This window comes from Pogona vitticeps, chromosome 3, assembly GCF_051106095.1.
Source record: "Pogona vitticeps strain Pit_001003342236 chromosome 3, PviZW2.1, whole genome shotgun sequence".
In the NCBI taxonomy this organism is placed as follows: domain Eukaryota; kingdom Metazoa; phylum Chordata; class Lepidosauria; order Squamata; family Agamidae; genus Pogona; species Pogona vitticeps.
The window spans coordinates 60227860-60243136 of NC_135785.1; the positions used below are offsets into that span (position 1 = coordinate 60227860).

The following is a 15277-nucleotide window of genomic DNA, read 5'->3' on the forward strand; positions in this document are numbered from 1 at the left end:
CAAGGAGATGTCTCTGCTTTTTAAGATGCTGTCTAAGTTTGTAGCACTTTAACAGCATCATCATTTAAAATTTTAAATAGTTCAACTGGAATGCCATCACCTCCACTGGCCTTGTTGTTAGCCATGCTTTCTCAGGCCCACTTGACTTCACTCTCCAGGATGTCTGGCTCAAGGTCAGCAACCACGCTATCTGCGTTGTCTGGGACATCGAGACCTTTCTGGTATAATTCCTCTGTGTATTCTTGCCACCTCTTCTTGATGTCTTCTGCTTCTGTTAGGTCCCTACCATTTTTATCCTTTATCATGTCCATCTTTGCACAAAACGTTCCTTTAATATCTCCAATTTTCCTTTCGTATTATTTTCCTCTATTTCTTTTAACTGTTCATTTAAGAAGGCCCTCTTGTCTCTCCTTGCTATTCTTTGGAAGTCTGCGTTCAATTTTCTGTAACTTTCCCTATCTCCCTTGCATTCTGTTTCCCTTCTCTTCTCTGCTATTTGTAAGGCCTCATTGGACAGCCACTTTACTTTCTTGCATTTCCTTTTCTTTGGGATGGTTTTTGTTGCTGCCTCCTGTACAATGTTACGAGCCTCTATCCAGAGTTCTTCAGGCACTCTGTCTACCAAATTGAGTTCCTTAAATCTGTTCTTCATTTCCACTGTATATTCATAAGGGATTTGGTTTAGATTATACCTGACTAGCCCAGTGGTATTTCCTACTTTCTTCAGTTTAAGCATGAGTTTTGCTGTAAGAAGCTGATGATCAGAGCCACAGTCAGCTCCCGGTCTTGTTTTTGCAGACTATACAGAGCTTCTCCATCTTTGGCTGCAGAGAACATAATGTGATTTCGATATTGCCCATCTGGTGATATCCATGTCTAGAGTCACCTCTTGTGTTGTTGTAAAAGAGTGTTTGTGATGACCAGCTTGTTCTCTTGACAAAACTCTATTAGTTTTTGCCCTGCTTAGTTCTGAACACCAAGGCCAAACTTACCTGTTGTTCCTTTTATCTCTTGACTCCCTACTTTAGCATTCCAGTCCCCTATAATGAGAAGAACATCTTTCTTTGATGTCAGTTCTAGAAGGTGTTGTAAGTCTTCATAGAATTGGTCAATTTGAGACTCTTCAGCATTGGTGGTTGGTGCATAAACTTGGATGACTGTTATGTTGAAAGGTCTGCCTTGGGTTCGTATTGAAACCATTCTATCATTTTTGAGATTGTATCCCAGTACAGCTTTTCCCACTCTTCTGTTGACTGTGAGGGCTACTCCATTCCTTCTACTGGATTCTTGCCCACAATAATAGATATGATAATGGTCTGAATTGAATTTGCCCATTCCCATCCATTTTAGTTCACAGGATGTCAGTGTTTATTCTTGCCATCTCCCGTTTGACCACATCCAGCTTACCAGGGTTCATAGATCTTACATTCCAGGTTCGTATGCAGTATTTTTTGTCGCAGCATCAGACTTTCCTTTCACTTCCAGGCGTGTCCACAGCTGAGCGTCTTTTCGGCTTTGGCTTAACCACTTCATTAGCTCTGGAGCTACTTGCACTTGTCCTCCGCTCTTCTTCATAGCATGTTGGACACCTTCCGACCTGAGGGGCTCATCTTCCAGCCTCTTATGTTTTAGCCTTTCTGTTCATGGAGTTTTCTTGGCAAAGATACTGGAGTGGCTTGCTAGTTCCTGCTCCAGGTGGATCGTGTTTAGTCAGAACTCTCCACTCTGACCTGTCCGTCTTGGGTGTCCCTGCACGGCATAGCTCATAGCTTCTCTGAATTACTCAAGCCCCTTCACCACGGCAAGGCAGCAATCCGTGAAGGGGTTTATCCATTATCCACTGCATAATGAGCCTTAATCCACCAATCTGGAATTCATACAGTTAGTCCTTTCATATTTATTGATTATGTTAGTTTTCATTCTCCCTTCCACCTGTGAAATGTTATTTTTTAAAACAGGTTTCTTCCATGAAGTGTGGCATACTTCCTATCTCGCAGGAAGCTCTCATTTTAGGGGATGTTGCTTACTATAACTATCAAGGATCTCTGGATGAACAGGAAGAGAGAATTCAACTCCAGAAAGTTCTTGGGCCAAGCTGTAAGGTATTCCACTCTAGTTCATAATTTTGTTGAGTTTCTAGCACTTGCCCAGTTTCTGCCAGTTATGAATTTTTCTATTCTTTAGGTCCTGGTTCTGAGAAACCATGGGATAGTAGCACTGGGGGAGACATTAGAGGAAGCTTTCCACTACATCTACAATGTGCAATTAGCTTGTGAAACACAGGTGAGAGAGACCTTATGTGCAGTATTTTAAGTGCTTGAATATGATCCTTCTAATCAATGTATGTTCAGTAGGATCATTCTACAAAGAGCAATTATGGGTGAAGGGATAACTTGTTCTGATTTTGAGTTTTATTGAACACCAGTAGTGTGCTAGGTCGCAGAATTGCAAAGTTATTACTCTAGTGTTCAGTTGATGCTTGCTTTACAAGATGACCATTGTTTTTGAGCATATTAATTTGAGCAAGTTAATTTATCTGGACAGAGAATAATACCAACAGATTGTTTCTTTCTGGAAAATTTAAGAAGGCTACTTTTAAAGAGTATTTATGAGAAGAATGCAGACTACAGTGTCATCTTATTTTACAGGTACATGCCTTAGCTGCAGGTGGCGTAGACAATCTTCTTGTCCTAGACTTGCAGAAGTATAAACCTTTCACACACCATGTGGCAACAAGTGGAGGAGTTAATATGGCCTCTCAGTTCAAATGGAAAATTGGGGAACTAGAGTTTGAAGCACTGATGAGAATGCTGGATAACCTGGTGCGTTCACAACTAACTCCGAGCTGAGGATTCTCAGCACGCCAGGGGATTGTGTCCAAACAATTCTGATGTCTGTCTTTTTCCATTAAACAGAGTCTTAGGAAATACTGCTCTGAAATACATTGAAGCGAACATTCAGTATTTATTGACTTCAATAGCTGTGCTACTTTTCATGCTGATTTGTTTGATCTGATTTGGGAGTACCTTGACCTTCAATAACACTCAGGTTTTCTTATTAAATCTAAAAACACAGTAAAATAAATGTAGACCATGCAGATTTTTAAAAATTATAAAATCAGTGGAAGTAATACAGTATTTAAAATAATAAAGCTAGTCATTTTTGTTGTATATAAACCATCCACACCAGATTTCATTTTGTTTTGATAATTCAAAAAATGCTTGATTTGGCTGAAGGTGAGGGAATAGGTTTATGAGCAGTTAGGCTCAGATTAGAACTCTCTCACTCATCACACTCTTTTAATTTTTTGGCGTTTGCCCCTGTGCATGAGGCTGCCTTTCTCCAACCTTGTTCCCTCAGTTGTTTCAAATCCTAACATTCTGAGCACAGCCAATGGCAGTGATGATGAGGGTTGTGGCCCAAACTATACAAAGATTCAAGTTTGCACTCTTTCTGTGGGGCCTCTGCCTTGGAGCTGTTAAATTGCTAAGATTGTTTCACAGCCGTCTTTTGTGATCGTTCAAAGGTAATGGTCTGCACCACAGCACAGATCATCAACAAAAACTTGGATGCCAGAATGCAAGCCTGAAATATTTCTTTTGTTATTGTTTGGCAGGCAGGGTGGTATCAAAGCTGTTCCTCCTTTTAGTATATTGGTTTCTTTTTTAGTGGAATATTTAATTGGAAATCACCAATGAGTTGAGATTAATTATCAGTGTTGGCCAGGCATGATAAACATACATTTTTGTACAAATTTTTACAGGGTTACAGAACAGGCTATGCTTATCGGCAACCCCTTGTGAGAGAGAAGCCCAGGCACAAGAGTGATGTTGAGATCCCAGCCACTGTGACTGCCTTTTCCTTTGAAGATGATTCTGTCCCAATTTCTCCTCTCAAATTCTTAGCACAAAAACAGCAGCGAGAGAAAACAAGATGGTTAAACTCACCAAATACCTATTTAAAGGTGGATGTCCCTGAAGAATCTCGGAATGGAGAAACAAGTCCCCGGACTAAAACGATGGTAATGGGCTCCTTGTGATTTCTGTATGGTGTCCTAAAAAGGGTGAAAATAAGCTTGTTCTGGAATTTCAGTCTCCTGTGTGATAAAAATGATGAGTTAGTGGAAGAGGACTTGATTGGCTATAATGATGGGGAATGTATTTCTTTACATATTGTCCATTTCACTTAGTACACAGTACAGTCATTTTTAAATTCTCGTATGTTCCTCATATTTAAACTGAATCTGTACATTTGTTCCTGGTGTACATATCATTCAGTCTTTTAAAAAGAGGGTACTGATGTTAGTTTACAGCAAAACACTTCTGGGTGCAAGAATCTCTGCCTTACCCAATTACACACAGACTGTATGCCACATGGCTACCTTTGAAAACAGGAGCAGTATGAAGAGGGACCTTGTTTTCCTATTTTATTGAAGGTTGGACATCATTGTGGCTATTTCAGTTATGGATGCGACAGCTCTAAAAATAGTGTTTTGTATACAAACTCGTCTCCCAGGTTTTTCAGCCAATATGTTCTTCTCTTTTCTGCACTTTCTTGCAGAAATCAGCTGTTGCAGTCTGAACTTCCCATTTTCATTACATAACTAAAGTGATTTAGTTTTCTGCATTTCACACATTTATCAGTTGTTGGTCTTTCTTCTTTCACTTCAATATATCTTTGTCACACTTTCAATCCAAGAAACTCTTGGTGTGTTGGAATAAATCCACATTTCAGGTGAATTTTCAGAATAAGGGCAGGGTGTGGGAAAGTTTGCTTGCTTGCTACCTACAGTTATTAGAGCATGCTAGCAAGAATGGACAGTAGCCATGCTAGCTGCAGGATTCTGTCAGTAGTAGAGCAAAATACAACCTTTCCAAGCTGTACGCCTTTCCTCCCTCCTTGTTTTGCTTAGCCCATAACTCAGTAGTACAGCACATGCCTTGCATACATAAGCTACCCAGTTTAATCTCTGACACTGTCAGATACAGCTGGCGAATCTGAAGCCCCAGGGGACTCTTTCTCAAGTAGATAAAAGCTGAAGATCCATCTTAGTGTCAAGAGTACTGAGCAGAATGAAGCAAAGACCTAACCTGGTATAGGGCAGCTGGAAACTGTTTTGCATTTCTTGAGAACAGCTCATTTAAATGTGACCATGTCAGGACTCCTACAGTGTAACATTTGTGAGTGAGGAAGAGAGGTTTTAAAGCAAAACTGCTGCTGGCCACACTGTACATACCATTCATTACCTTAGGCTGTTGTCTTTGATCAGGGCCAGATTATTTATTCATGCATGTCTTTCTGTGTCCAGATATTTTTTCTGACAAGTTTTGTACTGCAAAGAATATCCCTCACCGTCCCAAGGATGTTACTTTGCTAATATTCCAAGAGAATGGATAAAAGTTATGTTTGGATAGCTCGGTGGTTTAGATATCTGGCGGAAGAGCCAGAGGTTGGGAGTAGAGACCGCCTGTGTGGCCTTGGACAAGCTGCAGTCCCAGGATGCTCCCAGAAGAAGGGAATTGTAAACCACTTCTGAGTATTTTCTGCCTGGAAAATCCTGAAAAGGGTAGCCATAAGTCAGAACTGACTCGACACATGATGAGGATGATGATGGCTGAGGCTGTCACATTGTTAGCCTCAGCATAAACTTGACTCTAAAAAAATAGCTCCACTTCCCCACCTGCTGGTGGCTTAGTAAATTCAACTTTTAGAAATCAGCAGTTTCAAGTGAGCATCACAATGAGAAATACTGCTTAAAAAGAAAATTAAAATACAGTACCTATAGTTCAAAGAAGAAAATATCAGGATAGCAGATTAAGATGTTCTGTGGAGTATTTCAGCAAGAGAAATACTGCAGATATTTAAATAGTATGCTTCCTATATTGTTGTCTAAACTATTGTTCTTTTCCTATGCGTAATTCAAAATGTCTAAACAAATCTCAAAATAGAGGACTATTACACCGTAATACTTGTCTGAAATGGCTGCCTTGCATGGCTAAGTGTTGTTAGTCAGCCACCTGCATAGCTTTGAACACACCCCAATATACCCTAAAGATACCCGTAATTTTTTTCTAACCACTAAACTGTACTCTTTTCCTGCAGCAAAAAAAATCTCTTTTCTCATTGCATTTTTTCTTTTTTCCTCCTACTTTCTCAAGTGGGTAAAAGCTGAAGATCCATCTAAGGTTAGTGGAGGAACTCCAATAAAAATTGAAGATCCAAACCAATTTGTCCCTCTGAATACAAATCCAAGTGATGTCCTGGAGAAAAGAAATAAGGTATGACAGTTTTCATGAAGATCTATCCCATGTATTTTTGGAAAATAGTCAGTAAACAAACATCTTTAATTTTTCCTGTTTGAGTAACATTAAAAGCTATTTGTTGCCCTCTAAAATATCATAACATTTCGTAGTTAATTTGAAAATTGCCTTAAAGCACAGAAGAATACAGCTGAATATGTCATACTGGCAAAACTGTCATAATTTCATTCACGAAAATCTTTTTTTAAAAAACAACAATGCTATTAAGCCCATGAAACGTTTAAAATAATAGCCAAAATCCTGTTGCTTAGTGTAGAAGATTGCATTAGAGAGTGCCCATTGAGTGGGACGAGGTGGCGCTGTGGGTTAAAATGGAGAAGCCTCTGTGCTGCAAGGTTGAAAGACCTGCTGTCGTAAGATCGAATCCACGCGACAGCGTGAGCTCCTGTCGCTTGTCCCAGCTCCTGTCAACCTAGCCATTCCAAAGCATGCAGATGCGAGCAGATAAATAGGTACCACCATGGTGGGAAGGTCACGGTGTTCCGTGTCTAGTCATGCTGGCCACATGACCACGGAAACTGTATATGGACAAATGCTGGCTCTATGGCTTGGAGACGGGGATGAGCACCGCGCCCTAGAGTCAGACTTGACTGGACTAAATGTCAAGGGGAACCTTTACCTATGCCCATTGAATCATTGGGGATTTTGTAAGTCAAATGGGCCTACTCTTACCATGACTTACTATGCTAATACAAGTCGCAGCAAGAAAAGACCCATCTGGATCAGCAAAATGTACACAAAATCACCACTGAGTCAATGAATGGGCCTTTTGCAATGCAATTTTCTATGCTAAGTGATAGAATTTTGGCCACAATTTCCTTCTGCTGTTTTAATACTGTATTCTGCTATTTTGGCGCTTCTCTTCTTTTTTAGTTTTGAAGGGAAAGCTAGTCAATTCCAACAAGAGGTGGTCTGCCCTCGTATTCTGAACCCTGCTGTTTTTTCCCTGCTTGGCTTCCAATCAGGCAGTGTGTATTTAACAATGGCAATGACAAGGGACTCTTTGTACGCCTAGACTGCTGGCTGCATTTTCTCCCCAATGTATTTTTTTGATTTCCATACAAATTCAAACTCCACCCTAGGAAACAATTGTTCTGCCAAATATACAGTGTTTCATCCAGAGGTTCTGGGAATTTTTTCCTTCACATCTGCTAATGATCAAAGGGCTACAACACTATCCTTAGGGAATTAGCTGGGTTCAGAAAATATTACTAACTCTTTCTTGGAAAGGATCAACATCGCATTATCATCTGAATATGAGCTTAGAATAGTATTATCAGTTCTGGATATTCAGATTTTTCAGGCAGATTTGAGTGTCAAAGTGGGAAACTGGTATTTGTTTGATTTTCCTGATGATGTTGGCTGTGTGTACCACACATCTTATGTGGTGAGCACTACAACAAGATACAGAGAATGCTGTGATGACGAGTCTCTACCTGGATTTTCAAAGGCTCTAAAGGCAGTTGATGAATTGCAGCTTTCAAAGGGCCACAGTTAATGTTAACTTGCAGCAAGGACTTAAGATTGAAACTGGTTCACACCAAATGTATGACTTAAGGCTAGCTAGCAGTTTTTGTTCAAAAGAAGTGCTAAATTGGTAACCTGACTGTCACAAATTTTTATGAAAATCTTAACGCTATAAATGTATTTCCCTTATCTTACCCTGATTTCTGAATCAAGAAGAGTTGGTTCTTGTCACCTTGCTACCCATGACTGAGAAATATAAATATGAAGAGAGAGAAAGAATTCATAGAACCAGAGCAATATTGGGATATATGTTGATAATAATAATAACATTAGCACTGCAAGGCTGGAAGCGATCCATTGATAATCATATAGATTATATGTTAAATGCATGTTCAAACAAAATATTAAAAACTCTACATTGACATTTTAATTTCAAAACTTCAGTTTATCCTGAGAAAATAAAAGCAAATAATAGGAACTTGGTAGATAGTCTTGGCATCTCTGTGATTCCTAATACTTCCATAACATTTGTAAAACAAAAATACTGTACTGAATAATTTATTTGTCCTTTCAGATTCGGGAGCAAAATCGGTATGACTTAAAGACTGCTGGTCCACAGTCTCAGTTGCTTGCTGGGATTGTTGTGGATAAAAAGCCTAGTGCTGTAAGTGCATCCATTGTTTAAACTTAAACTTTATCTTTTGAAGCATGTTCAGTGTTTAAAGTTCAGTCTTGTTCATCTACAAGAATCTGTATCCTTGCCTTTGGAAACCACTTGAAAAAAAAGAAGCAGAGTATTTATTTTATTTTAATTTTTTTAATTTATGTTCTTTAATTTATATATTGCCCCATTAATGTGAGCACTATTCTGGGCAGCTTACAACATAATAAAATAAAGCCAAACACAACAAGGTACAAATGTTTTAACTAAATTATGGGTAAACAAATGCATATTTGGAGAAACATTCATTTTATGTCTGAATGACTTTTAGTTGAGTTGTGCCTTCATTTGACTCTCTAATGTAAAAGGTTTCAGTCAGATATTCTAGTAAATCTCATAATTCAAATCAGGAAAATAATGGCTAGAAGAAATATAGCATTTTAAAGAAAACGTTGGGTACCCTACAAGTCACTACTTAAAACTTTTTACTTGTGGCAGGAAATGTGATGTGTTCATGAAAGCACCTTTCCATATGCATAGTGTCTATTAATTGTGGCAATTCACATCTTGATGGGCTTTTGGTTTGGTTTGGGGTTTTGTGTAATTTTGTGTGGGGGTCTGCTTTAAGGTTCTTGTTTAAGAAATGTTATCACTTAGTAGTAAGATCTGGGAATTTAGTATGATTGGTTTTGACTCTTAAAGCTTACTGTTTAGAGTTGGCTTTTTACTCCCTAAAATATTTTATGTTCTGTTCCAGCCCATGCAGTTTGAAGAAGATGAACATGCTCCTCCAGCACCTCCTAATCCATTCAGTCATCTCACTGAAAAAGAACTGGAAGAGTACAAAAAGACAATCGAACGCAAGCAACAAGGAATAGAGGGTAAGTGTTACGATTACCTGAATGTTTCCATCAGCAATTTAAGTTTTAAGGCAGTGAGTTTGAATTGTTTTAAATTCCTGAACCAAATGTTACTATATTAAATTATTATCTGTGACATTCTTAGTAACGCAACCTTTTATATTTCTTATCCATTCATATGCATTTTAGAAAGAATTGTCACACTTGAATGAGACCAGGGTATTTGTACAGACATGCTTCCTGACCTGTGTCTTGCTGATATTCTTTGGAAAGAGTTTTCTTTATGTACAGATGTACACAGGGAGAACTTCTGCACACACAAGGGCCCCTGATTGGTTACAATCCTTTGTCATGTGTAGAACCCCTATGCACATACAATTGTATGCAGAGAGAACTCCTAGTGTACCTCAAATGGATTTTAAGGGGAGTGTAATGATAGTGGATAGGACTAGCCTCCACACCTTCCATGCATTCATTGTGGATATAAAGAGGATCATGCGTAGAACCTGCTTAGATCAATGGAAACATAAAATTACTATATGCTGTCTGTAGCTCAGAAATCTAATTTGGATGCCAGGGTCGTCATCTGGATCATCAGTAACATTATACAGGTTCAATAGAACAATAATTGGTGAACTTTCAATAATTTGCTGTCCAAGCCAACACACACACTGACTTGTTCACACACTCTGCTGTCTCTGCTTGGATCATTGCTTCTTTGAGTAACAAACTGATGCAATCTACTGAAATCTCACAAATACCTTCTCATTTTCATCTAATTCTTCTGTTTCCTCTCAATTCCTGACTACTGTCTCCTCTCCTGTTTACCCCGAATCATGCTGTTGTTCTCTTTCTGACCCTTTTCCACTTCATTTAAGCATGCAGCCATTCTCAGAAACCCCAAAACCTTCTGTTTCCCCTTCTGAATTTTATCTCTTCTGCTCATCACTTTGAAGTTCTTGGAACATTACTCTAGTTGTCTTAGAGTAAAATTATTGTTTTCTGCTTCTGCAATGTACAGAATAAAGATAGATAAGAATAACATTTCAGCTGTATGAAGAGTTTTGTTTAGTGATATCTGTTTTACTGTTACATTGCTTCGGCATGTTACTAGTATAAGAGCATGTGAACATATGGAAAACAATTTTAAACCTCAGTTGAAAGGAATTAGGAAATATTGACAAGGTCTCCCAGTATAATCAGCAGGGTAAAAAGTAAGAAACTTTAAATCATCTTTTCTCAGTCAAAATAGTCCTGACAATAGTGTGTTCTGTTGCCTGCAATCTTCGTATTATAGCTAGCAATGTTCTAACTTGCCAATTTCTTATTTTTGAAAGCATAAAGATTCAAAGGTAAAAATACTGTATTTCAATAAACTTTTCCACCCATCTTCATTAAAAGCATCTGATAAAGGTCTTTGATAATTGAATCACTAATTTGCTATTGTCTAACACTAGCATTTCCAGCACTAACAATGCATAGATTGTACTGTCTATGTTGTATAATAACAGTTCCACCACTAAATCAAAGTATGTTCTCATGGAATGCTTTCTTCTAAATATTTTGGGGCAACTGTGTATTATATATTTAATAATTCTAGGTTACTAATAGGATGGAGTTATGATCTAATTCTGTGTTATAACTTTAGCATGATCAGGTCAATGACACTAGAATTGCTTGTGTTTGGTATGCACTAATGTAAACGGGTCATTTTTTGCTAAATTTAATTTGGCATGGCTTTTACTAACTCAGGCTCTTGTCCTACAGATGCTGATCAGGAATTATTCTCAGATGATGGGTCATCTGTTTCACAAATTAACTCTCAAACTCAATCCCCACAAAATATCCCTGACAAATTAGAAGGTATACATCGTAATGTCCTGTACAATATTGTGAGCCTATTGTACCCTTTGCCAGTTATTTTAGAATTTCCCAGAAATTATACAATAATCATGATATAGGGAAACTATAAAGGCCTCATCAATATGTGAAGACTAGATTTTAGAATTGTTGGTTATATAAAATCTCGGATAAATGTTGGTTGTCATCTCATTCATCTTTCAGGACACATCACCCAGAGATCCAGCATGATGTTGAACTACTATTCTAGCACCAATTTGTATTTGTATCTTTTCAAAAAATCATGCATGTGTTTTTTCCAACATTATCTGTGTACATTGCCTCATAACGTCAGGCTAACATAACAGGCCATGATGTTGCTCTGGTGAGATTGTCGTTGCATCACCTTCTTATTGGAGGTGTAATCTGTAAATGTTTGGTTGTGTGCAAAACATGACTTAAAAACCTTCATCCTAGAAGTCCAATACTTAATATTGTTTATAATTTAAGTTCTGATACCTTTTTATTATAAAAAGAGAGTAGGCGAGTGACAAAGAAAGAATGCTGATAATTGAAAGGAGCCCATTCCCAAATACAAAGTTTTACTATTGTTCTCTCAGGTTCCCAATCCAGTTTGCATTTTATCCCTTTATAGAATTGTGTGCAACTGTCTGTGCAATGAAGAGTAAAACTTCTCCCACTTTTCCTTCTCCAGAAAATAATGATGATTATCTACAGGATGATAACCTCATCTCTATGGATCTCCCAGTGGTGGTGATGAATGGCAAAGAAGATGCACATGATACTGAAGAGGATCTTGCACAGAGAGTCAGCCAATTAACCACCAGTACTGTAGAGAATGTAGAGATTACAATTAAGACCTCTGAAAAGATAGAGGAGGCCCTCTCTCCTGAAGGTTCACCTTCTAAATCACCCTCAAAGAAGAAGAAGAAATTCCGTACTCCATCTTTCCTAAAAAAGAACAAAAAGAAGGAAAAGGTAGAAGCCTAAAGCTACCTTGCACATTTAAAACCCACTTTTTAGTCAGCCATTAATATGGTCAGTTTAGGTAGGGTTATGCAGGAAACTGGGCCTTAACCTGACAACAGAACTGGAAGAAAATAGAATCACTTTTTATGTTAATTACGCAAGGAATTCATCTCTTAATTAGTATGAGTAACAGTTACTATGAGAGTTTGGAATATTGAATAGTTCCATCACAAATTTGACACTAGCAGGTGTTGTAAGATAGCACTGTAGTAATTTCAAATATCCTTATAGTAGCAAGTTATACATGGGGATTTTTTATTTAGAAAATCTTCAGCACAGTTTTCACTAAGGTAGCTCTTGAGTTATCAGAAAATGTAAGTTTTTTAATCTACTGCCTCACTGTGTAATTGAATGAAACTTCTTTGTATTGTGATCTTGACCATAGCATTTGTTGTATCCCTGCCTCAGAGGGTGCCTCTTTCCACACTGTTAAGAGTAGGTCATTCATTATACACTGGCACATAATACTAAAGGGGAAAATGTAAAAGGAATTGAGTTTGGAATTTTACAAACTCTGTAAAGATTGCATTCGTCAACAACTTTTGCCAAATATTTTGTTTTAGTAAGATATAATTTTTGAAAACTTTTTTATTCTATCAGTTGGGGGGCAGGGGAAAAGCCCTTATTTTTCAATAAAGGGGATTTTATACTCTTAACATTGATAACTTAGTTTAACTATGGCAAAACAGAAAAAAGAATTTTATATGTTGAAATTTTTGTATACCACTCAGTATAAAGTATTATAGGCATGTAAACCAAGCATTTAACAGTAGAACGTATTTAAGGATGCTTGGGGTAGAGTATACTTAAATATAATTTAGGAATCCAGAATTTCTGATACCAGATGTTGAAACCATATAAATGTAACTGGATTCAAGTTTAAATCTTCCTATATTTTTTCCTCATGGTATTGCTGTTGAATGAAGAAAAATAATCTCATTAACATATGGCCTATCCAGGAGATCAGTTCAAGAGGTGTCCCAGCTTTATTGTAGACTTTTTAGGTTATTCCTGAAACAAGCTCAATTAATGTCTCAAGGCAAAGATTTAAGGACACACTGATGAAGTTAAAACCATAAGGGATTTCTCCACTCTTTGTTTTGAGACACTCATTTTTAAATCCTCTATTAACTGCTTCTTTCCAGACAAAGCGCTGGTACTAGGCTCACAGAATAACAAGGCTCTTGAGAGCAAAGAGTTTTGTTGTTTCTGAGCAACATACAACTGATCAGTGGCATCTCACACTCACAGTTTGTGCCCATGCCACTTGTGCAACCACATCACTCCAGGTGGCAGTAGCCCTCTTAGGGAAAGAGTAGTGTTGTTGAATGGAAACTCTGTAGCCATTTGAGCGTAGTATCTCAAATGAAATATGCAGCAAGCACATACGTGTTAGACTATAAACTGATCATCTGGAAAGGCCCATAACCAAATGAAGGAGACAAAACCGAAAAAGGGAAAGTGAAATGGAAAGGATAGTGGCATGGAATAGAGAGAGTAGTAACTTCTGGATTATTTTTCATAAAATATATGGTATGGATTTTGGGGGTACAGTATTTTTATTAAATGATTTAAATGATGAAGCAGCCATTTCATATTTTAAAATTACAAAATCAAGGTTCATATGGAGTTCGACATGTCCCCCTTTACTATCATAGATGCTAATAGGAACATTTTAGTCTGTGTTTGACCTTTTCAAGGTATCTTGGAACCAATTAGTTTAGCACTGTAGGTGCCAATCCTTCCACTTGCTTCTCTTTGATGGTAGTTTTATTTTGCTTTGGACCTGAACAAACAAAAAGAACATGTATATACACGCTAAACATGGAAATTTAACTGAAGGCCTTTGAACTAGCTTGTGTACATTAATAGCCACAAAAGCAAATGCACCTCCAATATCAAAGTGACTCCCAGATTGCCAGTTGAAATATATACCGTATATAGATTGTTAAATATGGCTGGGGCGTGGTTTGGCATGCAGAAAATGACTATAGCATGTTACAGGGCTGGTTAGCTTTGACTGTGTAAGTGTGACAATGCAGTGCTGGCGTGACTCTGGAAACGATATTCTAGAGAGTTCAAAATACTGGAATCAGTGTGCTCTTTTTTTAAAAAATAGTGGAAATTTCTAAGTTGCTTAACTTTATGTTCTACATTTTTTGTGTTGTATTACAACATATGTAGAAACAGTAACCTGTGAACTATGCTTTTCTTAACTTTAAAAAAATATATCTAAATGAATGCAATGTGCATAAATATTTTTTTTTAAATGCAACCATGAACTATTTGCACCTTTTTTGCTAATGCCTCTATTTACTTGCTTTGGCATAAAGAATGAGCCAGCCAACTCTGTGTCCTGTGGAAAAAGATATATAAATGTTTGGGAATTGCTCATAGATGTAATGCTAATTAATGTTAAATCACAAATAAACAGTATTTTAAATAGATGAATTTTGGAAACTACCTATTCTTTGTAGCATTCTTCAGCAAAGGAGTGTGTAACCCCTGGATGGAATCAGAATAGAAAAGAGAAGGCAGTAAATAGTTTAAGAATAAGAGTTTCTGTTTTAAAAAAAGCATTAGTTCTATAACAGGATTTCATGGGCTGTAGCCCACTTCTGCATTTGAACAAGTGTAAGACAATGTGTGAAAGCTTCCATTGATAAAATGGATTTCTGTTGAAGATGGCGCAAGATTCTTTGTTTTGTTACAGTAGACTACAAACTGATAATCACTTTTGGAAAGTTTTTTAAGGAAATTAGTTTAATAAAAATATAATAAGGCAAACAACAAAGATGGTATTTCCTGTGCCAAATTACTTTTGAATGTTTTCCCCCCAAAATCTAGAAATTAGTGGTCAAAGCATGTATATGCCATTTCAAAAGACAGATGCTCAATCAGGTCTCTGTTTTTAAAGGAACAACAGGAAAACTCTAAAGTTTGTAGGCTTTGAAGACTGGAGTGGTTGAAACTGTTGTTGCCTTCAGTGCAATTTATCTGTACTTGTACATGCATTCTTATTAACAAATCATTAACAATTTATTTTTTTAAAACTTTTTTTTATTATATAAATCCATCCA

The 15277-nt window shown here is 37.4% G+C and overlaps 1 protein-coding gene across 25 annotated transcripts in view; it reads left to right on the plus strand.

Moving 5' to 3' along the window:
• ADD3 (adducin 3) overlaps nt 1-14644 on the plus strand; it is a 125224-nt gene extending 110580 nt beyond the window's left edge. For 16 of the 25 annotated variants that reach the window (XM_020779811.3, XM_020779812.3, XM_020779804.3 and 13 more), the window contains 9 exons: nt 1959-2102; nt 2185-2283; nt 2649-2822; nt 3764-4021; nt 6159-6278; nt 8362-8451; nt 9206-9329; nt 11076-11171; nt 11863-14644. In XM_020779811.3, the coding sequence (XP_020635470.2) occupies nt 1959-2102; nt 2185-2283; nt 2649-2822; nt 3764-4021; nt 6159-6278; nt 8362-8451; nt 9206-9329; nt 11076-11171; nt 11863-12158 (1401 nt within the window). In that variant the 3' untranslated portion in view covers nt 12159-14644. The remainder of the gene's footprint in view (nt 1-1958; nt 2103-2184; nt 2284-2648; nt 2823-3763; nt 4022-6158; nt 6279-8361; nt 8452-9205; nt 9330-11075; nt 11172-11862) is intronic. The other 9 variants (XM_078389504.1, XM_078389503.1, XM_020779816.3 and 6 more) reach the window with 1 other exon arrangement.
• Nucleotides 14645-15277: the final 633 nt, after the last annotated feature.